Source organism: Hemicordylus capensis, chromosome 3 (genome assembly GCF_027244095.1).
Source record: "Hemicordylus capensis ecotype Gifberg chromosome 3, rHemCap1.1.pri, whole genome shotgun sequence".
In the NCBI taxonomy this organism is placed as follows: domain Eukaryota; kingdom Metazoa; phylum Chordata; class Lepidosauria; order Squamata; family Cordylidae; genus Hemicordylus; species Hemicordylus capensis.
In genome coordinates this window covers 284,094,605-284,121,011 of record NC_069659.1, presented here as the reverse complement: position 1 = coordinate 284,121,011, position 26,407 = coordinate 284,094,605, and the positions used below count along the sequence as shown (strand labels likewise).

Sequence of the window (26,407 nt, the reverse complement as noted above, 5' to 3'; positions counted from 1 at the left end):
TACTAAATATATGCTAGGATCCAGTTTGGTGAATTTAGTGTGGCCTTTTTATTTTGAAGGGCTGTTTTCTAGTACTGTGTTTGGAATGATTTTGGAGGATCACTGCTTGGGGTTGGAAAAGGGGTAGAGACTGGATTAACAGCAGTGCAGACAAATAATGAAAACCACACAAAATCTTTGTCTAATCTTAACCAGGATAAAAATAACCTGCCCCCTGGTGCTGCATTGGAACCACTAGGTGACGAATGAATGAAACGAAATGAAATACAAAGCTTTATTTATCCTACATGGCTGCTTTTTACTTTAAAAAAAGTAACATTCCTTTATAATTCATATGTGTATGACAGCCCCACAGTTTATTTTAGAAATTTTGATACGACCTTCTTTAAATTTAGGAACATGTGCAAAAATGATTTCCATCCATGCGCCTTCATAAACTAAAAAAGCAGCTGTAAAATTATCAACACTGGGCTAAGATTCTGAGGACTGGAAAAGAAAGACATCCTAGGAATTTGAGCCAAGCCAATAAGCACCTCTTTCGCAGAAGGACCTGCCCAGCTCCGCTGCGCGGTTTTCTGCAGTGCCCATATCTAAGATGGCATCCAAGGGAGGATGCATTCAGGGTCAAAGATGGCCGCCAAGTGGGCGTCACTAGACGCTCTATGGGAGGACGAGCTGGAGGAAGGGAGGGAAGTACGGCTGCGCAAGGCTGACCATGAAGCTGGCGGTGACTCGGGCCGGGGAAGATACAGGTAAGATGGGCTGATGCTTCGGGGTGTTTGTGTGCTTGCACGCGCGGCAGCGCCTTTCTTCTATCGTGAGAGGGGGCTCGCTCTCCATTGCTCTCCTATTTGCAATTATCCGCCCATTTAAAAGCTTGGTTGGGCTGTCTCTTCTTCTTTCCTCGCCTCCCATTGGTAGACTGGGGGTTTCCCATCCATTTCATTCTAATGGTCTGTTACTCCGTAGAGCTGCACTTCGGCTGACGTCGAGTGTCCGACCTCCGCCCGCGCTCGTTCCTTTGAGAACGGTTTTTTTGCCGGTTGACGGATCGTTCCCTTCGCCTACTATCACTTGCCGGGTTATAAGGCACCCGCCCTTTGGAGTGCATAAGTGTGCACACTTGTGCCCTCGTTTCCTCTTGTCTAGGTGTGTCCAGTATGCTGAATAGTGGGCGGGGGAAGGCTTTCCCACTTCACGACCCCAGACAGTAGCATCGGATGAAGAAGTTCAGGGCAGCGTATGCCACACAAGTAAACTGTTCGACTTTCAGTTTCAGGTGCCCCAAGGCTCTTTTGCAACTAAGAGCGTCCTGCGTTCGCTCCCACTTTTATGCCTCTGTGGAGAGCACGGATGCGCGGCGGGGGCAAGCTGGCTGCTGCTGGTGTGTCCGCACATTTGCCCTCTGATTCTCATTCTTCTCCATCAAAGTCTTCCCGGTCCCCTCGAGTTTCTTACGCCTTATGTTAGCAGCCTTTGTATGGGGAGCCATTGCAGGGAAAGTCCTTTGATCTGGCAATTCAGGGTGTTTGCCTGGCAGTGAAAAATTAGAATTCCCCCCCCCCCCTTGACGTTTTCAGGGGAGTGAGAAACAAGAGGTGAGGCCCTAAAGGGGGAAATGGCTATATCGGGCTGGGCCGTGTAAAATATGTTTCTATGGCCCCATACTTCATGTCTACTTTATTAGACTTTTAATATATTTTAATAACTTTGCATGCCTTATCATTTACTTTTGGGCATGCTTTACCCCATTCCCAGACTCCCATGTGATGAGAAGTCCAGGGCTCTTCCAGTAGGTTTAGTTTCTGTTGAGCACTGGAGACTTAAATATCCTTATAGCATTTTCAGAGGTGTGTCTGTGGCAGTCAGACCCCCTCCCCCTGCCCTAAGACTGCACTCAGTACTTGGCTATATCGTCCCACCTAATAGCCCTCAGCTCCCTGACACTGGTTTCCCCCCTGTATAGACGTTTCCCCTCTAAGGCGGGCGCATGTGTGCACACATATTTTTTTATATCCTCTCACTTAATTTTAGATCCTGCTCAGGTTGACTCTAATCTGAAAGCCCCATTCCTAATGCATGAACGCGCACACTGCCCTTCATACTGTCACTCAGAACAAAACTCATTTCTCACACAAAAAAGTTAGAGGGAACACTGATAGACAGTAATCATTTACTCAGATATTACTGTGAATTAATATGACTTTGCTGTTAAACTATATTGAAGTCCCATTCCCTGTCCCCTCCTTTTCATCCCATTTTTTTCTCTAACTGCCTTTGGAAAGTCAGGATGGTTAGGTTTAAAGCACAGTCCTGTGTTGTATGGTCAGACTAGCACAACTATATCATTTGGAGGATTGGACAATGATGCAATTAGCTATGTAGCTGGTGATGGAAATAAAAATAATTTTAAGAGTAATGGGGAAACTGTAGTGCTGGCATTGGCAACCCAAGTGGGGACTGGAAGAGACACATTGAGAGCAGTGTTCCCTCTGACAGGGATTCCCAGATGTTGATGACTACAACTCCCATAATCCCCAAGCAAAAGCCATTGCAGCGGGGATTCTGGGAGTTGTAGTCAACAACAGTTGGGAATCCCTGTTAGAGGGAACACTGATTGAGAGAAGGGGAAATAATATAGGTTTATTCCTTTTAATTGAAATGTCACCTGTTCTTGTCACCTCTCATGCAAGGGAAACACAAGCACATACTCAGGAGTGGGAGCCAAATGCCAGTTCTCTTCCCTGACAGTCTGTTCCTTTGAGAGTGGTCCCTCTGATATCCTGGTTAGATGCAGGGTAGTAGTTGCTAGGCTGGGTTGCCTGTGAATCCGCTTACCCATCAGGTTCTAGGCAAGCACATCTTATGATCAGCTGTGCAATGAATAGCACGAAACATAACTGATGTGCAAAGAAGAACCCTTGCCTGACTTTTACTCTAATTCAAAATTTCCATTTGTGTTTTTGCCATGTACTCACATTGGCAGGTCCATCTAGGAACTTACCATAAAGGTAGATTAGATTGATAATTAAGGAAAACATCCCAGATTTTTTTAACTCCCATGCCCCAAGGAGGAAATATAATCTAATTACCCCAGACCTATTAGCAAGGATGAAACACTCAAGTACTGTTCTAGTTATTTCTGCCACAACATTTCAAATACTGTGCAAATGCAACTTTACCATGTGTGTATAGTGTTACTGTTCTCATCTGTTTTTACAGATCAGAACCTTGATACATTGTAGGGAGATGGCTAAGAAAATAGCAAGAATGTTGTTATTGATTTAGTGCCATTGGATGCCTCAGAATAACATAGCCAAAAATCAGACAAAAAGCTTGAAATTCAGAACAAACAATGGGAGAAACAAGTTAGCAATAAAACTGGTTGCAGCATCCTTATCTTTGCATGAAAATGCTTCTTTCTAAATTCAAATTCCATCAGAGGTTTAGTTATTAAGCATTTAAACCAGCAAACTTTGTTATGTGCTTCCTTCTAGGCTTACTAAATGCAGAGGGTTCATTAATCTCTTAGTGCACAACTGGGTTTCTATTCAAGCTGCAAAACGTCTGCCTTAACAGTGTGGAAGCATAGTTTTGATTCTTAATAATTTAAACAGCTTTTAACTAGTGGCTGCATAGGCAGCGATGGCTGCTTATAGTATTAGTCAAGGTTGTGACTTTGCTTTCTTGTATGAGGAAATGCTTGCAAATATGCTGAAACAAACCTGGTGACACTGTTGAGAAATAAAGGAAACTTTTCCTTTTGTTTCAGTTTGGGACATCTCAGTAAACTCTTCAAATGGCTGTAATCTCTAGGCAATGCTTCAGTGTGTGGAAAATCCAATTATGCATGCAACATGCTTTAAATATATCAGGAAATATATTCTAAAGCTTCTTTCCCTTTCTTACCATTGGCACTGGCTGCCAGTTTATCTCTAGGTTTAATTCAGGGTGTTGGTTATCACCTTTTAAAGCTCTAAACAGTTGGACAATAGATATCTTAAGGACCACCTGCTCCTATGTGAATCTACTCACTTTACAGTGCTTACTGGGATGACCCTGCTTTCTGTACTGACACTTCTGGTGAGGCAGAACTCAGGCTTGCGCTGGTCAAGAAATGGTTAAAGAGTCTACAAGTTGTTAATTGTAGCTTGCTAAAGTCATAAATCTTGCTGGCCTGGCTGGAATGTGAAAAGAGGCCCCTCTTCTTGTATCTCCGATAGCCAAGCCTGCAAACTAACATTTTCAAGGGCACAGCTGGACAAGAGTAAAGATAGCTTGCTTATCAATAGGTAGTAGAAAAGGCTCGATTGTAATAGAGGAATTTTGTCTAATTAGCAATGATTATAATATTTGTAATATGACGATTAAATGATGCTGACCAATGAGGATTATATCTACTGAATGTAATTGAGTTGTATATAAAGCTGGAACCACGATGTAATCGGGATCTTGGGTTTTGGGAATCTATTTCCACCGAGATCTAATTGCCTGGCAATAAATCTGCTTTGTTTCAACTGGTGTCAATCCTTAATTTTTGAACTCGGGCTGGGGAATTCTGCTACACTGGAGGCTCAGTTGTTGTGCATGCATGACATGGCCTTCTCAGTGGTTGCCCCCAGACTTTGGAATTCCCTCCCTGGGGAGATCTGCTATCTTATCTCCTGTTTTTTGTTTTGTTTTGTTTTCCAGGCAGCTCCAGACTGACTTTTACATTTGGGCTGTAAGGGGTAACCTAACTAGGCCTTGTATAGCTCTTCCCTGAGTTTTAACTTCTCCTGGGGGTGTGTGTGTGTTTAGCATCTTTATATATTACAATAAAACACAGATTAAACAATGACTAATTCTATAAATTAAAAGCCTAGATGAATAAATGCATCTCAACAGCCCTTTTTAAAGCTGTCAGAGATGGGGAGGCTTATTTCAGCAGGGAGCACATTCAGTGTATTTGCAAGCTAACTTGGCAAAGAGGCAACTTTTAATGTGGTGATTCTCTTTATTTAGCAGGGGTAGAGTGACTGGCCCTATCCACCCCAGCACAGTACCTCCAGTGACTGTTGCTGCTGTCTATCTGATGTTTCTTTTTAGATTGTGAGCCCTTTGGGGACAGGGATCCATCTTAATTATATATTATTTCTCTGTGTAAACCGCCCTGAGCCATTTTTGGAAGGGTTGTATAGAAATCGAATTAATAATAATAATTAATAAATTCAGAAGTGCAGGCACTCTCCATGGCACACCCATAGCCACATCCACTCTGATAGCCATGCCCACCCCAATGGATGTCTGTTCAGCCTCCTGCCTGAAACCATGGAGAGCTGCTGCCTATCAGTGTAAACCAGAGATTCCCAACCTGTGGCACTCCAGATGTTGTTGAATTACCACTTCCAGCATCCCCAATTAACATTTATTGTGGATGGGGACGTATGGAGTTGTAGGCAAGCAACATCTGGAGTATCATAGGTTGGGAATCCCTGGTATAGACAATACTGAGCTAGATGGACCAGTGATCTGACTCAGTAGTTCCTATGTCCCTAAGACAAGAAGAATGGTAATAAAGAGTTGAAATAGCAAGAGCAGCACATTATTTCCATGTAGAAAGCCAAGGGCTTTGTGTCCCTGCTGAGACCCTGTAGAGGGAAAAGTACTGGGACTGTGTCCCTGCCTATCCCTTTAGCACTACGCCACTGACTCCAAAGCCTGGAGTGGCAATGAAGAAGGCTTGTCCCTGAGCAACTGTAGATGGACCTCTCCCGGAGGATCTCAATAGGTGGTTGGCTCATAATGGAGGAAGCATTCTCTTAAATGGAATTCACTGTTTTGCTTTGTTTTTAAATTGTGCTATAATTATTTTAAGTTTGTTGTGAACTGCCTTGAAGGGTGGTTCCTTTTTGTGTGTGCACGCAAAAGATAGCATAAAAATGTAAAAATTAATTAAGTCTTGGGCCTTGATTTTGAATTCACATTTATTACGTTTCTCACAGCTCAGCTTCAATCCCTGCAATCTTCAGGTAGGGCTGGAAATACCCTTCCTAAAACCCTGAAGAGCTGCTGCTTAATTAGTGTAATTTAATTCCTTTCAGACCATGATGATTAGATTAAATTAAATATGTGTGGATGGTTTTAGGATTGTGTGCCCACCTCTGGATATCCAAGTTGCCATGCAGTGTATGAATTTGTGTGTGTATTTTCTTTCTTTCCAGTTTTAATGATGTTACATGCTATGTCTTCAAGCTAAGGCAATTGCCTTATAGATGTACCATTTGAACTGCTGCATGAGTTTCCCCGTCAGTGTGTCCTTTCCACAAGGTATTGTAATTCAACCATTCACTTTTATTTGATGTTATTGTTTAGGCATAAGCGTTTTGCTGAAAAGAGGCTTAAAAATACTTGTTCACTTCTTCAATTCTCCAAGTAAGAATTCCATCCAGGTGGCCAGAAAAGACAGAGGCGTGCATGTGCAGTTTCCCTGAAGTTCTGGAAGCAACACCTGGGGCTGCCTCTCTTCCCTGTTCCCTCCAGGAAAGGGGAGAGAAACCATTACGTGTGCCACCTCTGAAACAAATTCCCTTTGCTGCATTTTCCCCCTTTCCTGAAGGGCAGAGAGGTAGGCAAGACTCGGTTTCACATGCTGCTTTTTGAATGGAGCTCTGTATTATAGTGCTCTATTTGGAAGAATTTGCCCTGGCTGGCTGGACTCTTTCCACCTCTTATTTCTGTCCCTCTTCCAGAGAGAAACAGAGATGGAAAGAAATAATCAGTCCAGTTGACTCCACTGTGGTTGCCCACCAGGGCAAATGGAGTATATTTGACTGACTGTATTCTCTCTGGGAGTGAATGAGTGCGTGCTCTGTCAGTTTCCGTGATTCTACTATAGAGGCTGTTCATAGGCTGAAATTCTTCTACCTGCCCAGACTTAGAGCTTTTAGCTCTAAATCTGGAAGGGAGAGTGAACAGCCGTCAGCTAATTGGCTCCTTTTTAGGAGATGCTAGCAGTCATTAGTTCAGGCAGTGGCTTATTGTGAGCCCAGTCATGTCTAGTGTAGCCTCAAAAAATGCTGGTAGTGATCTGGTTGTCTGAACTGACGAGCAGGGTATTTGCAAGAGCACCAGCCCTTCAGAATGAAGCAATGAAATTAAATAATTGTATTAAACATAGTGGCTGAGAAACTGAGGGAAATCACTCAAAGTAGTCCCATTGGAATTAAGAAGACAAGTTAAGATATTCTTAGCTTGTCCTCTTAATTCCAATGGGACTATTTTCCAGATTTAGAGCTAAAGGTTTTAAGTCTTGGAATGCAGAAGAACTTCAGCCTACAGACAATCTCTTATAATATCATAATGGAGGCGGACTGAGCATAGACTCATTCAATCACAGACAATTCAATTCTTAACTTGTCATTTGAATTGTAATGGGATTATTTTTCCCTCAGTATATCAGCCATAGAATACAGGAAAACCTCCATATTTGCAGACTCACCGTCCATGGTTCCATGTATCCACAGTCAGATGATTGACATCTGACCTCAGCATACACAGGGGGGAAGACCAGCCCACAAGTGATTAATTTTGCAAGGTCATTTCTGGCCACCATTTTGTGAAATGGAGCTATTCTGTGGCTCCTTTAAGTTTATAACTCTATGAAAAATCACAGAAAAATACTCCCCAAAAATGACTATTCCAGACTTCCGGGGTGGGGGTGGGATTGGTGGTGGTTGCTGGATCGCTAGAGGCCCACAGAACATGGTAGGGCACTTTATTTTGCCCTTTTAACCCCTTTTGGGGCATTTTTGGGTAATTTTCGGGCCTCCGGAGACCTAACCCCTGCCATCCAGTTGCCCCAGTGATTCAGTATTCTTGGTTTTCATATCCGCGGTAATTGCGGAGAAAGGGGCCCCTGCAAATACTGAGGTTTTCCTGTACTCTTCTTTGGGCATTGGAATTGAGGAGAGATAATATGGGATAAAATTTAGTTATTATATCACCACTGTTCCCTAGAATTGCTCTGAGAACATAGGAGCTTATGGGCCGTTGATTCCACTGCATTGCATTCAACACACTCTATCTATCTATCTATCTATCTATCTATCTATCTATCTATCTTTTATTTAACATATTTTTATACCACCCAAAACTTACGTCTCTGGGTGGTTTACAACAATATAAAGCAACATTAAAATATTAGTTAAAAACAAAAACAAGAAATTTAAAAAATGACAATTTAAATTTTTTAAAACAATATTCTAAAACATTAAAAACAATCAAAATAGTATCAGTTAAAAACTTGGGTGAACAGGTGCGTCTTTAAAAACTTTTTCAAAATTGTCAGAGATGGGGAGGTTGTTATTTCACTAGGGAGCACATTCCAAAGCCTTGGGGCAGCAACGGAGAAGGCCTGTCCCCGAGTAGCCACCAGATGAGCCAGTGGCAAATGCAGACAGACCTCTCCTGATGATCTCAATGGGCGTTGGGGTTCATAATGAAGAAGATGTTCTCTTAAATACCAGGGCCCAAGCTGTTTAGGGCTTTATAGGTTATAACTAACACCTTGTATTTTGCCCAGAAACATATCGGCAGCCAGTGTAACTCCTTCAATACAGGAGTAATATGGTCTCTCTGAGATGACCCAGAGACCAGCCTGGCTGCCGCATTCTGAACCAACTGTAGTTTCCAGACTACATACAAGGGCAGCCCCACATAGAGCGCATTGCAGTAATCCAGTCTGGAGGTTACCAGCAGATGTACCAGTGTTTTGAGGTCATCTGTCTCAAGAAACAGACGCAGCTGGCGTATCAGCTGAAGCTGATAGAAGGCACCTCTGGCCACTGCCTCAACCTGGGAGACCAGGGAGAGACTTGGATCCAGAAGTACCCCCAGACTGCGTACCTGTTCCTTCTGGGGAAGTGTGACTCCATCCAGAACAGACAGATCAAAATTGTCGAGTTCTGACCCCGCACAATGAGTACGTCCGTCTTATCTGGATTCAGTCTCAGTTTGTTATCCCTCATCCAGCCCATTACCAACTCCAGGCAGGCATTTAGGGAGGTTATGCCCTCTCCCGATGATGTTGACATGGAGAAATTGATTTGGGTGTCATCAGCATACTGATAACACCCTGAACCAAATCTCCTGATGATCTCTCCCAGCGGTTTCATGTAGATGTTAAACAACATCAGAGACAATGCGGAGCCCTGAGAGACACTAGATTGCTAGTTCCTCAAAAGTGGTGGCTTTAAAAACTAGAATGACCAATAATGGAGTTAGGTATCTCTATCAGGATATGTTTAATAAAGATATTTGACCTGCTCTATCAAAAGCAATTAGGCATGATGACTCAATGGGACTGCCATGTGCAGAAGCAGAATACTCCTGAGTAAAAGATGGTGGCAATGAATGGGGGATAACCATAACCATCATGCCCTGCTTGTGAGAATCCAAAGACATCTGGCTGACCACTGTTGGACTAGATAAATATTGGGCCACTCCAGCAAGGCTGTTCTTATAGTTTCCCTCAGGGCAAGCTGGAAAATAACCTTTTAGGTGGTCACTGGACCTTCTAATTCCCTGCTTCCTTTTCAGCTGGATTTCTTTGAGTCCCCAGATATTGTTGGACTATAAAAGAGCTTGACAAATCTCAGGCATCAGGGAGCTGTGGTGCCTAGAAATGTAACTATGGTGCTTAATTAGGATATTCAGAGGTAGAGTTATTTAATAAAATATTTATTTGTCCCAGGTAGCCCTTGTTTTGTTCTAAGTATATTACTTGTGAAGGTGGTAAAGAAAACTCTAATTACCCTCCCCCGCTACAATGTCTGTCATTAAGTCCAGTGATTTGTGTGAAGTTTCCATTGTCTGGCTTCTAGATTTTTGGGCTGATTCCTAGATCCAAAGAGAATTTGTCAAGGCCTGGGCTACAACTCCTAATGTCATCTGGCCGACTACTGTTGGAAACAGAACACTGAGTTAGATCAATCTTGGATTAGTGCAGCAAGGCTAATGTTATTAATGTTATAAGCTAAGACTTACCTTGGAGCATTTGGCTATTGTGGCTGGGAATTATAGGAGTTTTAGTTCAACAATGTCTAGGTACCCAAGGTTGGGAACCCAAGTACCCAAGGTACCTTGCCTTACAGAACTACAGTTCCCAGGTTATCTTGGGAAGCATGACAAATAAAAGTACTCTGTAATTGCAGTATGGTTGTACTCTGAATTAGGTTGTGAATGATTAGTGCTGCACCTTTCTGGTAAATAGTTTTTCCCCTCCCTTCCTTAGCCTCAGACATTCACAAACTAGAAAAGCATGTTTGTATCCTATGTGATCTCGGTTTTGCCAGAGTACAAAATAACTCCTGGTCCCTGAGCACAATGGCAGGAGTTTGGTGTGGCCTTGTGAGTGTATGACTAGGTATGTGTGGTAGCCCAAGCCCATTTCCTGAATCTGACTTCTTCCCATAATGTGGGTGTGAGATGTAGCTTTTTTGTTTGTTTGTTTGTTTGGAAGGTGGTATGACTTGGAATGCATGCTGTGTGAGGCAGTTTTCACTCTAACAGGAATTCCCAGATGTTGTTGACTACAACTCCCAGCATCCTCAGCTGCAATAGCCTTTGCTTGGGGATTATGGGAGTTGTAGTCAACAACATCTGGGAATCCCTGTTAGAGGGAACTCTGGTGTGAGGAGCTCTTTCAGTTGTGTGTAGAGAACTCACTATGTCCCTTAGATCAGTCCCAAACATCCTCCCAAACCTTTTGGCAGTTTAAGCTCATCTGTGTGCCTTCCACTACAGTAGAGTTTGCCTCCTGCCATCAGATCTGTAAATGAAGCTGCAGGATTACTTCCAGTTTCGGTGGTAACATTCTTTCCAGACATTTCACAGGAACCAGGATATACTGTTCTGTTTGCTGAAAGCGGAATCTCCACATCAGTCTATTAATCACGCTTCACCTTAATGCTCTCGCCTGAGACTATGTATACAGTTAGTCTGGTCTCAAGCAGATAGGCAAGTGCATTAAAGGCGTATACAAAAGCACAGTAGGCACTCCTTCCAGTGAACAGTGCTACCCTGGAGAGCTCTCAGTCTGGTCAGAAGGCTGTTACAGCATGAAGCTTTGGCTCAACAAAGCAATTTTGCTACTGTAACATAGCCTTAGCCTTTTCAATCCGGTTATAAATCTCCTTTTGAACCACAGAGCAAAACTGTCTGCTGTTGGATTTCTTATTGCAGCCTAGATGGATCTGTTTCTTTGTGGGGGGAAATGCATCAAATCTAACTGTCTAATTCAGCTGTCTCTCTGACAGGGATAATGATGGTTTGGTCCCAGCAACAAACTAGCAGGTGCTGGAGGAAGAGGCCCCATTGGAACTGGAGGTGATGCAAGCATCCAAAGGACTCTGAAGAAACCACTATGGGTTTTAGGCTACTGCACTGTCTCTTCCACTTGCCCATTGCAGTTGTCTATGGGTCTTTATCACTCTTTATTTCAATTTTGCACAACGTGTTTCTCCTCTACTATGTGGATACCTTTGTCTCCATATACAAGATTGATAAACTTTCTTTTTGGATTGGGGAGGTAGGTTATACAACTTTGAGAATAAATGTGATTGCTCCTTTCTGTACTGATTTATCAGAACTAGACAATAAGTTCTGTAACTTGAAATGAAGTCTGTACCTGGACGTATTGAACACGGGGCTACTGTTAAGAAAATGTTTTCTCTAGTAGGAACTTCAGGGGTATCTGCTTTCATCTAAGGCAGACCAGTTGCTTAGAAGATTGTGATTTACCTGGACTACCATATTTGCCCAAATCAAAGATGACTGAATTTAAGATGACCCCCTTAAAGTGGAGGTTAAATACAGGTTTTACTTGCGTTTACTCAAAAGGAACAGGATTCTGAATTTAAGACAACATCCCAATTTCTAATATCAAAAAACCTGGAAAAAAACTAGTCTTGTTTGTATTCAGGTAAATACAGTATCGCTGAATAACAGTATAATGTTCATGCCACGTAGGCAAGTTAAAGTTCAATGGCTGGCAAGTTAAAGTTCAAAGACATGTTTGACTTATCCTGCAATAAGATGAGCTATATTCAGATGTGCAAACCCTTGAACGAATTACTGGAATAAAAATTCTTATAATAAATAATGGCTGACATTCTGCATAATGCACATGCATAAAGACGAATTGTGAGGATGTAACGGGAGCTTGCACACAACTCCCCAAGCCCTCTGCAGACACACTGTTGAACAAGCAGGCAAAACTTCCTCGCTCTGCCTATGTTCCAGGAATACTCTGGAAGACAGGAAATGCCTCGCTGATCCTTAGAGGCTTGTTTTCTCTCTACCAGCGTGCTTCTGCAGCACAGAGTAGATACATTTCATCTACTTGTGCAACAGTATGCACATAAACCGATTGGGAGTGTTGTGGGCAGGACCCAGTCACATCCCTGCAGTCCATTTTATTTATGTTTGTTTTTCTTTACTTTTAGAATTTTGTTTGGAAAATGGTATACAGGTGGCCCTCATTATCTGCGTTTTCACGTATCTGTATCTGTGGACAGGTCTTAGAGACCCGGTTTCTTTATCTGTGGTATAGAAATAGGCTAAAATTCGCCTATTCATGGGTTTGAGTGACTATAAATGACCCAGAAATGGCTTCTAATGTCATTCCTGGCCATCATTTTACAGTGCAGAGCCATTTTGTGACTCTAAAAAAATTCCCTGTGATCTTTCTTGGAAAATCAGAGGAATTGGGATATTGAGGGGCATAGATGGAGAGCAAGGTACAGTACTCCCCCCCCCATTTCTGCCTTCTCCCTGCTTTTTTTTTTTAAGCCCTTTTGTGAGTGTAGGAACCTAACCCCTGGGTTTCCATGGGGTAAAGTTTTGTTATTCACAGTTTTTGTGTTTGCGTCTATAGGCAAGAATGGAACCCTCACGAATAACAAGGGCCACCTGTATAAAAATGTGTAGTAGTAACAACAGCAAATATTTATATACCACTTTTCAACAAAAGTTTCCAAAGCGGTTTACATAGAGAAATAATAAATTAATAAGATGGCTTCCTGTCTCTGAAGGGCTCACAATCTAAAAAGTAGTCCCTCTTTACACATGTACTTTATGAGTTAGTATGTCAGCCAGTGAAATTAAAAACAAAATAAAAGTAATTGATTTGGGTTCCTTCTTATGTGGCTCTGGGTTTTGTTTTGTTTTAGCCTTTAGCATTTTAGAAGTATCCCTTATTAAAGAATCATAACAATACTGTAAAAGTGTCAACTCTTGGCAACCACAGAGCCCTGTGGTTGTCTTTGGTAGAATACAGGAGGGGTTTACCATTGCCTCCTCCCATGCAGTATGAGATGGTGCCTTTCAGCATCTTCCTAGATATAGGTGTTTTCCATAGTCTGGGAAACACACCAGCAGGGATTCAAACTGTCAACCTCTGGCTTGTTAGTCAAGCCATTTCCCCGCTGTGCCATTAGGTGGCTAACAATACTGTATTCTCCACTATTTTGTTACCAAGGATAATGGGTTATATTGCCCACTTGTGTTGTAGATTTGCCTGTCACAAAACCTATACACAACCTGCTTCAGAGCTTGAAGGAATCTGGCAGTAGGCACAGAGAAGCTGTTTTTACAGATGGCCATTTTAGTTATTGCTTGCTGTGGTTTCCAAAGTGGACGTTGTTATCTAGCAGTTGTGTATGTAGCAGGAGATAGATGGTGAAGTATTTGACTGAGTATCCTGTATTTTTCCTCTAGACTGTGTTTCTAATCTGGAACAGCCTCAACGATCCTCTCTTTGGCTGGCTTAGTGACCAGGCTTTCCTTAGCACACAACAGTAAGTAGAGTTTCATTTATACACTGCATCAAACATTGATAGCTTAATATGTACAAGCCGACCCCCGCACAGAGCATCTGTGCGCTCTTTGGGGCCGGCTACCTCCCCCCCTCCCCCAGTTTCCGGCGGGGCCGAGTGCCGCCGCCACGACTGCCAGTGGGCCAAGTGCCGCCACCTGTTGGGCCCGCTGAGAGCCACCCGCCGCCGCCAGCAGGCCGAGTGCCGCCGCCAGCAGCCGCCGCCGCCAGTGGGCCGAGTGCCGCGGCCACTGCCGCCAGTCTTTGGGGCCGGCCGGCCTCTTTGGGGCCGGCCACCTCTCCCCCCACCCCCACCCCCTGCCCCAGTATCGGAGCCCACTGCCGCTTCCTCGTCCCTCAGCTGGTCCTCCTCCTTGCCCCTCCCACCACCTGTCACCATAGCCCACGACCCGCCGCGGCTTGGTCCACTACTGCTGCCGCGCCGGGCCCACCACTTCGTCTCGCTTCCGCAGCTGTCCGGCAAGCCAATTCTCCCGCCGCCGCGGCCTGGCCCACTACTGCTGCCGTGCCGGGCCTGCCGCCTTTCCTCCGCAGCCGCCCAGCCAGCCAATTCTCCTGGGTGCGCCAGCCAATCAGGCGCCTCCGCAGCCCAGCCAATCACCTGGGCTGCCGGGACGCATTTTCCCTGGGCACACCCAGGAGAATTATATATATAGATGGATAGGATTTTAGAAAAATCAAACTAACATGTTCAAAAGGAACTGACTGTTAAAATAAACTGATGGCAAAGCAGATGCTAGTGGTTCAAGGATCCTCAAATCATCCTAACACACATCTTTTAATGAATTTGGTGCTACCAACTAACATTGATATTAAGACTGTTGGGGTACCTTCTATAAAAAGAGCCAGATGAGACAACAAGAACAATAATAATAAAATAACCTACTTTAACTAGAATAGTTTCAAGCTCATTTGTAGCAAGGATCCAATATGGCATGAGTAGGGTGAGGATTAATTCCCCAAGCATAGGTTTGTAGTAATAAAAAGTAAAATTATTTTTGTTTAAGGGAACCATGGTTTACAAGCATTTGCAAGATGAAAAGTTAAAAATATAACTAAATTATATGATAAATTAAATTATAACTTCTTGCTACCTGATTCCATGATGTTGTTTGGACCAGGAGCCTTTAGTTCTTAGCGGCATAATAAAATAGTTCCAAGTTCAAACTATCTTTAAGGAAAATTAACAGTGGAACAAGGTAGGAGGAATTTTCTCATGAAGATCTGGGCCAGGGAGGACGTTCTCTATGGTACACAAAGAACTCTGATTATTTACTTGCCTAGACAGAGGTAAGTTAGACCCCATGGAACTTAACTCTGCTTATTTTCACTTGTTTATCTTTTGAACACAACCACTCCTATTTAATAGAAAAACCCAGCTAGAAACTGTTCTAGTCAAAGTAGTTTAGGTAACCAGAAGGAACAATACCGCTACGGCAGGCGAATCAATCGGAGATGCCCAGGAAGATAGGCATTTAAGCTCCTCTACAAGGAAGGAATCTAGCCCTTCCTATAACTAATATCACCTAGTTGATAAGAAAAAACAAATGAGACAGAGTGCCAGTATGGCAGATTCCAGTTCACACAGGATCATTTACGTGCTCACATGCATGCACATGGATCTAGGCGAGCAAGGTGTGTCCAAGGAAAAACTGAAATGGTCAGTTGATAAGTACTTTCCATGGCATTAAAGAAGTTAAAGATAATTCCTTTATAGCTGCTTGCATCCCACAAACATATTATTCTGGATATGATTAGTGCTGCTTTCATTCAGTTGCACATTCCTTGATTGTAAGCTTACTAGCCTTCATTGTGTTTAATTTTTGTACAGCACCTAGAAAGATGAGGTGTTATATAAATTAATAATGTTCATCCAGACTGGCATTCTTCTCACATTTCTTCTTGTTTGTTCCTTCCTGTCTGGGAAGGATGTTGGGCATTTCCTGTACATGTGCATTTCCTTGTCTTGGAATTGTGGGGATGGGACTTGATTCTCCCCCAACCCCTTAGATAATGCTGACTTGCCAATTTAAGATGAGATTCTAAGTAACCAGGTTTGAGAAGAGGAATTTAGTGAATGTGTGCAAATGTACAATGACAAGAGTTTTAGCATTTAAAAAATAATGGAAAGAGAGACAATGGAAAAGTTTTTGGCCAACATCTACAAGGAGGGAGACAGATGTTTTACTGGACTATTTGTGGGAAGAGGTTTTCTGTTGTTAAAACGTAAAAAATAAATATAAAATGTAAAAATAAATAAAATGTAAATAATAACAATAAGGTGTAAGCTTGTATGCAAAAAAAATCAGGAAGTAGAGCACTAAACTGTGAAGGATGAGAGGGAACAAAGCACAAAGATGGATGAGTTGCATAAGGGTCGGGAGGCAGGAAAAGCAAGAAATGGGAGCTAGTGTTGCATTTCAGATGGAGGAATGAGGCTCTTCCAATTTTCATGAGAAACCTTTTGCTTCTCTTTTAGGTCTGGAGTAGAGATCTCCACTGTAGAAGTTGTTTCAAAAAGACTCAAGGCCCTAAGCCGCAACGGCCCCCTCTTTGCTTTGTCATTTCTGGCTTTCTGGATTGCATGGGCCCACCCAGGTTTGCAGTTCCTCATCTGTCTCTGCCTGTATGACAGCTTCCTCACGGTGGTGGATCTCAACCAGAATGCCTTGCTTGCTGACCTTGCTGTCTCTGCAAGGGACAGGACTGGTCTCAACTTCTACTCTTCACTCTTCAGTGCCATTGGCTCCCTCTCAGTCTTCATGTCCTATGCTGTGTGGAACAAGGAGGACTTCTTCTCCTTCCGAATATTTTGTGTGATACTGGCTTTCAGCTCGGCACTTGGCTTTACCTTGGCCACATGGCTGTTGAGGCAGAGGTTTCAGAATGAGGGACGAATGAAGTGGGATGAACATGCAGTTTTAAAAGAGTGAGTGGTGTTTGGTTGCATAATTCTCTCCTTTTAAGTATACTGCCTGATAAGCATACAATGCCATTCGTAGGTGGAGACCTGCCACTTTCTCAGTGTGCACCTGCACAGCATTGTTATTGATCCCATCTCTCTTCTGTGGGAGACTTGTTGAACAACTTTTGAAACAGAAATCATGGAAGTTTCAAAGTTTGGAGAGACAGATTATAAAGAATGTGTGTGCAGTTTTCTTGAAAGAGCATGGTCAATGGGAAGAAGCCAGCATCTCCCACTATGGTGGAGTGCTTTTCCATTGTTGAATTACCAACTATAGGTATACATGAATATGGTTTTAGTAAAATGTGTATGCAGCTGTGCTAATCGGTTTTCATACTTGAACTCTCTGGATGTGATTAGCTTGGTAGGGTTGCCTGACAAGTGTGTGCAGAATAAGCCGGTTGTGTTTGGCCCTCAAGAAGAGCCTTGCTGCATACTCTTACCCACTGCAAAATATCATCTGCAGGGACTAGGAGCAGAGCCTTCATTGGCCTGAGAAGCAGCTGACCAATGCCCAACACTTTTAGCCTTTTGGAGGCGAGTCAAATGTTTTGTCCTGAAGGCCTTCCAGAAAACTCTTCTTCATCCTTTAAACTATTAACTCTTTTAATTTAGCAGTTGCTTGTTGTACTTTCAGAATCTAAGTATTTGTTTAATATTTGCAAAGTGATTTTAATTTTAATCTAAAGAGAGGTGGGATCAATAACAAATATTCAATAAAGAAGGACTCAGGTGGGCTACAGGCCTTAATAAGATTTAATGTATTTAGTGCTGACTGTCTCTTCTTATGGTCTGTCCCCCTTTCTATGGAAGTGTTCGTGTCACTATTTGGAGATACAGAATGAGGAAAGAGGATATTGGCATCCATTATGTATATAGACCTCAACCCTGGGTGTTGAATGCCAGCAGCAAACATTGGGTACAAAATACAGTCTTCTATAGTGCATCTTAGGCTTTGCCAAAGCTGCCTCTCTTTCACAAATATTGTCTATAATCGATACAGCAACAGAACACAAAGGGCTTTATCCTAGTCCCTTTTAAAGCAAACACAGTTATAGTCTTGGGTCAAACACAACTTGACCCAAAACACACTTTCCTGTGAAGGGTGTAAAGGCAGACTCTCCTAAGTGAGGAACATTTGTTTGTTCACTGCATTTGTATCCTGTTCCTCTAAGGAACTTCACATTGACATTCATGAGATTCACAAAAACCCAGTAAGGTTCGTTTGGCTGACAGGTAGTGACTAACACAAGATCACCCAGTGAGCTTCATAGCTGAGTGAGAATTCAAACTTGGGACCCCACCCAGTCAAAACCCAACACTATCCACTTTGAGGTTGTTTTAAAATGTGGCCATTTTGTTCCTCCAGACTGTATATTGACCAGCCTTCTATGCATCAAGAGAAGAGGATCACTCTGGCCGAGTACCTCAAACAGCTCTCTAGGCATCGCAACTTTCTCTGGTTTGTCTCTATGAACCTTATACAGGTATGTATAGCAGCCTCGGCCCTCTGTAGCCCAAAGGTTTTAGCTGGTGCAGTTTAAGTGGGAGCATGCTGACTATAGCAACCCCATCCAGCAAAATCTAAAATAAGCCAAAACAAGTCTCTGTTGACCCTGAGGTTACCATTCTGTCCACTGTGGCCAATGAACATTTGATAGGGTGTGGATTAGACAACATTTATTTTGCAAACATCCAAATTAATTTTGCCAGTCAATAATAGGAATGAAATCAACTATAAGGAAGTCTCATGCTACGCTTATTGTGGCCCCATGAAAGTAGAATTTTCTGCCTGAGCCCCATATGTCTTAAAGAATTATTTGTATGCTGTGTGCCTGTGATGGTCAGAACTTTCTGAGAACTCAGAGAGCTCTTGTGATTTCATGCACAACAAAGCAAGGCCTACTGTTTCAGACAGTCTATACTGGTTTGTTTGTTTTTCATCAGGAGGAGGATTGAAGCCTGCCTTTCAGAGGCGATGGAGAACAGTCATTCTTTTCACCCTCTATCAGTGTAGCTCTGATGCAGGAGGAAAAGTTAGATAATTGCATTTTAAAACTCTGGATTGTGTGTGCAGTAAGCAGCATCAACTCTGCTTTTGGCTGACTGCATATGTTGACGGAGTAATTGTGCCACTTGGCAGTGCAAATCCCATTGCCTAGTTACGTGTTCACAGACTAACGTTAAGTCAGTCACTGGTGTGATGTAGACCGTGTGTGGTGAAATCACACAGCTGACTGGTGCTTCTGCAGCTGCACCCTAAATTATTGTTATTACATGTTTATTCCACTCTTCCAAGGAGCTCAGAATGGTTGTCTCTCCATCAATTTCTTTCCCTAACTACAATGCTGTAAGGTAGGTTAGCCTGAGAACAGGTAATTGGCCCAAGGTCATCAGTGAGCTTCCTGGCTGAGTGGGGATTTGAACCTGTCTCCCCAGTCCTAGTCAGATGCTTCCACTACATCACACTGGCTATTTAATTGCTGGAGCATAGCCTCTTTCAGTGGTTTGAAAGGGTGTGATATCAAAGCCTGTGAAAGTTCATGCACATATAATAGATCTGCTTTGTGCAACTCTGATCCACTTGGCACAAGATTCACTGCTTTGGCACTCTCTCTGGGACAGATTTTATTGTGCACAGTAATGTGCAATCTTACTGAACTGGCCTGATCCTCTTGCTGAGTTAACGGAAGTATCTGTTGGTAATACCAAGAGCTAGATAGTCTCTTGGCCTACAATGTGTGTTTGGAGAAATGCTTCCCTAATCCACACATTCTGTGAAGCAGCTGGCACTTATGTGACCAATGTGTGTGACCAGCATCAGGCTTCCTGTTCATGACTTGTTTTTAATAATTATTTATTGTCCTGCTATTTGCCATTTTTATTCCATTTCATAAATGTCACTTTTCACAGGTTTTTCACTGCCACTTTAACAGCAACTTCTTCCCTTTGTTTCTGGAGCATCTGCTATCTGATCGTATATCACTCTCCATGGGATCATTCCTACTAGGTGAGTTCACGGTGGGGACAGGAGAATGAATCAGCACTGGATTCTTGCTTTTTAGACATTGACTAGAGAGGATGCCACTCCTTTTCAGTGTTAAGACTCCAGCACACAACTCCAGCACACTTGGCCACTGCTGTGCAGCTGTCCTTGTGTGGTGTCTTCCAGAGATTATGGCTCTTCACATGAGACACAAGCTAGTGGTTTGAAACAGCCCTGACCTTTTTCACGTTTATGGCTGACTAGCAGGGTGGTCATTGGAAAGCAGGGCCATATTTATTCTGCATGTTTGAAATGCATTGCTGTATGAGAGTAGCCTGATTAACACCAAGTGGAGCCAAGCTGGCATGAAGTCTGATTTCCCCTACCCCACCCCAACATTTTTTCCACTCTCCTCAAGTAGAGTACATCCAAATAGCGTAAAACCGAACAAACTCAGGTTTTTCTGGATGTAGATCAGAGATTCTGAATCTCCAAAGAAAAATGCTTCTTTAAGCATTTTGTGTACATTTCAGAAGGAAGGAAGGGCATTTACCTTGTAGGAGTGGATTAAAATACATCAGGGAGTGTGTGGAGGATGGTCTGGCCTATAACAAGCTTGAATAGATGTCTATTTCCCTGGGGTTGGTTGTTTTTTTGTTCTTTTTTGTTTTGCTGTGAATCCCTCATTGGTACCTTGTGACTACTACTAAACACTGCTGGGCGCTTATCTTCTTTGAACTGCTTTTCCTTCCTCCTCAGGTGTTTCTTATGTGGCTCCTCATCTCAACAACCTCTACTTCCTGTCTCTCTGCCAAAGGTGGGGTGTGTATGCTGTGGTGCGGGGGCTCTTCTTCCTGAAGCTGCTACTGAGTGTGATGATGCTCCTGGCTGGGCCAGATTGGATCTACTTGCTCTGTTTCTTTATAGCCAGGTATACCACTTGACTCGGGGCCCTGGAGAATTGGACTGGGTGTGGGCTGCAGGCCATGCCTCTTGTCACTGCATACTTGACGAAGCCTCTGTCAGTTGTAGAGCCCAAGCTAAAGTCTAGTCTTGATTCTTGGCTGTGTGCTCAGCTGTTTGTATTTGCCGAGAAATATGCTCTCTTGGGACTATCCAGAGAGACCAACCACTGGCAGCTAGTAAGTCCTTTTATATTCAGAGCAGGGTTAGGTGTTCACGTGGCCCTATGGTTGGCTAAAATCCTGAAAAAACCAAGGTTTGCTTTTAAAAAAAAAATCTAGCTTTTATGAATTTGAGGAATAAACATTGAAAAAATGTGCTAATGTTGCAAAAGGTTTGGCCACCAGGGGTGCTGGTGGCATTTGAGGGAGAAGTTCAGTAGTCAAAAATCAGACCTGTTTCTTGATGTAGCTCCAGTACTAGTACTGTTGTAAAGTATAAATTTAATTACCTTTTCTGTATATATTATTTTAACTCCATTTGTTTCTTGCACTGAGTTAAACCATCTTTAATCTGCAAATCCTCCAGGAGCTTGGAGACAGGCTGTGAGCCAGTGACAGAGCATCTGCTTTGCATGCAGAAGATCTTGGGTTTCCCCCCTGGCATTACCAGAGCTGGGAAAGATCGGCGTGTGGCCCTCTAGACCAGCTGCCCGTCAGTGTAGATAATACTGAGCTAGATGGACCAGTGGTCTGGTTTAGTAGACGTCAGCTGTATATGCTCATGTGAGTTCCTCTTAGCTCAGTGCTTTGAGTGCCTGCACTCCCCTTAATCTGCCCATCTCTACTCTCCCCCTAGTAACCGTGTGTTTACTGAAGGGACATGCAAGTTGCTGAACCTGGTGGTCACCGACCTAGTGGATGAAGACTTGGTGCTGAATCGGAGGCAGCAGGCTGCCTCAGCTCTCTTGTTTGGCATGGTTGCCTTGGTAACCAAGCCAGGCCAGACCTTTGCCCCTTTGATTGGTACCTGGCTGCTGTGTTCTTACACAGGTAGGTGATGGGCAGGGTGCATTCTTTATTATTTGAATGAGGCTTGAGATAGGGATCATTGCTAACTTTTTTTTTTAATCCGAGAGGGTGGGCAGGTAACTGCTAGTAAAGTAGAGGAGGATGCACATTTATTTAACTTTGAGTTTATTTGCAGCCACTGTTTTCCCTGAGAGCTGTGCCGGGAATAGCTGGCATAGTCTTTATGGTGTCTTTGATTAGGATTCCACTTCTTGGGGCACAGTCTTATGTTGATCCAGGCTGGCAGGAAAGCAGGAATCCTAGATCCAAATGGTGTGCACACTCCTGATTTGTGTCACACTCCTGATTTGTGTCATGAGAACCCAGAAATGCAAGACTTGCAACTGCACCAAGCTCAAATCAGCCCCAGATCGGTGGTCTAGGATTTGATCTGTGATGGCTGCTGTGGAGTCGATACAAGCCTTACATTTTCAGGTTCTTGTGACACAAAATTGGGAGTGTGCATGCTGCTTGAATCCAGGATTTCCACTTTCCTGCCAGCCTGGATCATCATGAGAACTCGTTCTTGGTTTTGTTGCTGAGATGTGAGTGTCTCATGAAGGAGGCCCTCCCTTCCATAATATCTTGTTCCTTGCTTTGTCTGTCTAAACATTATATTGGGAGCAACAAGCTTGCCATTTGAAACTGTAAGCTAGGATGCTTACTTGTGAATGGATCTAGTCACTTGGTCGGTGACCCAGTCTGCCATCTCCAAGATGATACTCTTTCTGCCGCTGAATCTGCTTGAAAGGGAGGAGTTCAGCCTGTTTCAAGCATGAAATTCTTCCTCTCAAGCAGCTTCTGACTGACTCCATGTCCATCTTTTAAAGGGTGCAGTGTTTCCTTTACAAGTGAAATTAACTAAGATCTGCTTGCAAAGAAAGGAGAGGAGACACTTGTCTTTGGGGCTAATATAATGGAGTGAAGGAACAAAAGGTTTTGAACAGAGATAAATTCTTCTTGCAATAAGAAATAGCATGGTCAAAATCAGACTTGTACTTCCCTCAGAGCATAAACAAGTTTTTCATCACACTTAATCTCTGCCTTTGTCCCAGGTTATGACATTTTCCAGCGAGATCCCCTGAGCAACACAGTGAGTGCCCAGCCAAAGCTGGCTTCCAGCGCAGCCTGGGAACCAACTCTACGCCTGGGCTGCTTCTATCTCCTTGTTTTTGTCCCCATCACGTGTGCGTTGCTGCAGCTCCTCAGCTGGTCACAGTTCAGCCTACATGGGAAGCGTCTCCAGACAGTAAAATCTCAGCGTCAAACTTTAACCGAGAGTCAGTCCCAAGAAATCAAAACTATTTAATTGCTAGTGTGGGTAAGCAGTTTGGCATCTCCACGGTGGACTCTGCATAATCAATTCAATAAGTGGGCAGGAGTTCCAGATGTTATCCAAGGGACTTAAAGTTATGATAGGTTTTGGTATACAGGGTTATTTTCTCTCTTCACTCTTGAGTAAGAGGGGAAAGGGCAAATAAAGACCCCCTTATTAGGCCAGTGTTGGTTAGTGAAAGAAGCTTTTGAGTTACCTTGAATCCTCTGCAAGGCAGGTCTAGACAAGATCAGCCTTGAAGAGTTTTTGGGAAATCAAAAACATGTATTTCCTGTCATCGACTAAAGTTGGCCCAGGAAAAAAGTCATCACATTACCCTTTTCTCTTTCTTTCAACAATGACTTGTTCACAGTGTCAGTATTTATTCCCCTCTAGAGGCAGCTGACTTGGAAGAGCCGTGGCAGATAGCTGGCAAGGGAGCATATCATGCATAATGGGACTGGGGTGTCAGTTAAGTCAGCTGTGTCCTGGTCCTTGAACCCATCCTTTCCAGAACTGTTTCCGTACAGCCTTGACCTGGAGGGTAGGATCCAAGTTTCCCCCTTTGCACTGAACTTGAGTCCTTGGCATACTTCCATTACCTTGTCAGTGCTTGCCGAACAGGCCTGACAAATGAAGAAACTGAGCTCATACCATGTGTTGAGGGAACCATTCTTTTCAAGAAAATGAGCTCACTGCAGCTATGTAGGAATTGGTGCTGAACAGGATGCAGGGCTGTGTTGCTGGGCGGGGGTCATGCTGTGAAGGATCCCTGGCAATGTCGAGTTCTGATGTAACAACCTGGCTAGATCTGAGGTTCATTTTGGGGAACTATTAGAATTACTTTCAAGGGAGAAAGGCTGCCACCCTTTCCGAGTGGCTGCTAATCTTGGTTTTTCTGCTGAACCAGAACTCATGGGTGTGTAATTCTGAGAAACCATTTATCTTGCTTACTGACTTGGAGAGTTCCAAGTTATCTCAGTAATAGTGATTTGAAAGACAACGTGCTTGTGATTTGAGGTACGGTTCTCCCACATGTGTGGGATGATCTGAGCCCATGCCAGTCTCTTGCTTGTTCACAGAACTTAATAGGATGATAGCACAGCCAATTTATTGCTCTTAGCATTGGAGTGAAAAAAAGTACCTGCCTTTTCTTGAGAAATGTGCTGCATTGAAACAAGAAAATGGGCAGCTGTTAAGTGGAAATGCCTGCAGAGTATTAGGCAGAGAAACTAGCCTGTCATCTAGGAATAGAGCTGCTAAACCTTAGATTAGGTCTAAGGGATGGGGGAGAGGCTAATTGCGTAACTTCTCCAGGGTATTCGAGCTACTAGTGGAGGTCTTGCTCCACCTCTGCATACCAGGAAGGGCAAAGAATAATCCCTGGTCCTGTTCTGCTTCCCGACTCTTGTCTTTTCTGATGCGTCATGGTTGAGGCTGGGGGAATGCCCGGCTTCCTTGAAGTGATCCTAAAGCCCATGTTTTGACTCTAGGGAGTAGAAACCACATCCTGTTGTCAACAAGCAGTTAATCAGTAAGGCAGCAGGATGCAAAGTTCAGGGTTGTGAGCAATGCGCAGTGAATTGGAGTTCACTGGATGTTTCACACTGCATATCTCTGTTTGGAACTGGAGATGAGTAGGGGAAGAGAAAAATGTGGCCATGCCAAAAGTTCTCTCTTTGGTCTGGGCCCCCCTTGGCTCCTGCTGTAGCAAAGAAATTACTAAGAGCTCCTTGGGCCCCAGTTGTATCTTCCTCCTTGGGTGCTGAAGCAGATTCCACCAAAGGCTTTTCCAAACAGTCAAGCTAAGTCACTGTAATGGCCATTTTGCCTTTGGATTGGGAGGAGGAATGATAACATGTTTACCATCCAAAGTCTTTTGTATTTGACCAATTGTAATTTATTCCTCTAACTTAACAAGCCATGGATATCTGCATTTCATTAAAATATATTCTTTTTAAAACTATTTTTCCTGTGTGGTGGTTTGGGAATATATCTAGTGGTAAACACTGAAGACTGTTTCTAAAGGGCTGATAGGAGCATAGGAAGCTTCCACATACTGAGTCAGACCATTGGTCTATCTAGCTCAGTATTATCTTCACAGACTGGCAGCGGCTTCTCCAAGGCTGTAGGCAGGAATCTCTCTCAGCCCTATCTTGGAGATGCTGCCAGGGAGGGAACTTGGAACCTTCTGCATGCAAGCATGCTGAGCAGCCTGATCTTAGTGCTCACATGTAGTCTCCCATTCAAATGCAAACCAGGGTGGACCCTGCTTAGCAAAGGGGACAGTTCATGCTTGCTACCACAAGACCAGCTCTCTTGAAAATTAGATCCCCTCCTGAAAGCCAGTTATGTGTAGTCATTCTCTTGCCCTTCACCATAATGTCTAGTACAGCTTTCTGCTTGAATCCTCCTGATTGTGTTGAGTTCCCATACCCATGTTAGATGTCTCTGGAAGTATGGTATGGAAACTCCAGTCTGAACAAGCCACACCACATGCTGCATTAAGCACTGCAGCAGAAGGCAAGGGGCACAGAATAGTCTTCCTAGGAGAAATAGGTTTCATGAAAATTGACCCTAAATGTTTTTCTAAAGCACCAGCAGGACAGGAAACTCTGGCTTTTAAAATAATTTGACTGAAGGACATGTAGCGGGAAAGTTAATAAACTATACTGGTTATCAGACCGTAACTGCACCTTCTGTGAGAAGCAGAAATATGTACAACCACTCTCTTCTGCTCCTGTTTAATTATTGTGGTGCTAATACTACTTGACCCAGTGCGAAAGCACAATGCATCTGTGGCCAACAAGGGCCAAAATGACAATTATATTAGTAAGTACAGTTTGGCCCTGAATGCTTTAAAAAAAGTGGAAACTACTGTTGGCAAGTGGAGTCTGGGTTGCAACCAAATTGTGGTGGGGTGGGGGTGGGCGGGGAGGGGATGCCTTAACCTTTTGATCTGGATAGGAATCCAACGACACTCAACTAGTGGGTTCTGTGCCTGCGCAGACCGCTTTGGGTTAAACTTGTTGGCTCCTTCAGACCCTGCCCCCAACCGCCTGCTGCGTGTGCTCCGCATCCCTCCCACCTGTTTAAGCAAATTGGAGCTTTCCTACTGGAGCTAACAGCAGCTGAGTGAGCCCTGAGATTTGGATCAAGAGTGCAAGTGAGGGCAAAGGGTTAAAGCTCCCATCCCTGTGCCATCTCAATCATGACTGGGTCCTAGGAACAAAGGAAGCTGCCTTTTACCAAGTCAGATCATTGGTCTATCTAACTCAGTATTGTCTACACT

General features: G+C 43.5%; 1 protein-coding gene across 5 annotated transcripts; it reads left to right on the top strand.

The window, feature by feature from the left end:
• Positions 1–601: 601 nt before the first annotated feature.
• MFSD13A (major facilitator superfamily domain containing 13A) lies at positions 602–25,081 on the top strand. Of its 5 annotated transcripts, none has more exons than XM_053310019.1 (10): positions 602–752; positions 6,204–6,309; positions 11,298–11,569; positions 13,759–13,838; positions 16,356–16,805; positions 18,211–18,328; positions 19,755–19,851; positions 20,587–20,758; positions 21,589–21,782; positions 22,856–25,081. In XM_053310019.1, exons 3-10 carry the CDS (start codon positions 11,405–11,407, stop codon positions 23,107–23,109), a joined length of 1,530 nt encoding a protein of 509 aa, XP_053165994.1. In that variant the 5' UTR covers positions 602–752; positions 6,204–6,309; positions 11,298–11,404; the 3' UTR covers positions 23,110–25,081. The 5 variants fall into 5 exon arrangements, with proteins under 5 accessions (XP_053165994.1, XP_053165997.1, XP_053165998.1 ...); XM_053310022.1 differs by having other exon boundaries at positions 11,283–11,569; XM_053310020.1 differs by lacking the exon at positions 602–752 and adding an exon at positions 1,004–1,149.
• Positions 25,082–26,407: the final 1,326 nt, after the last annotated feature.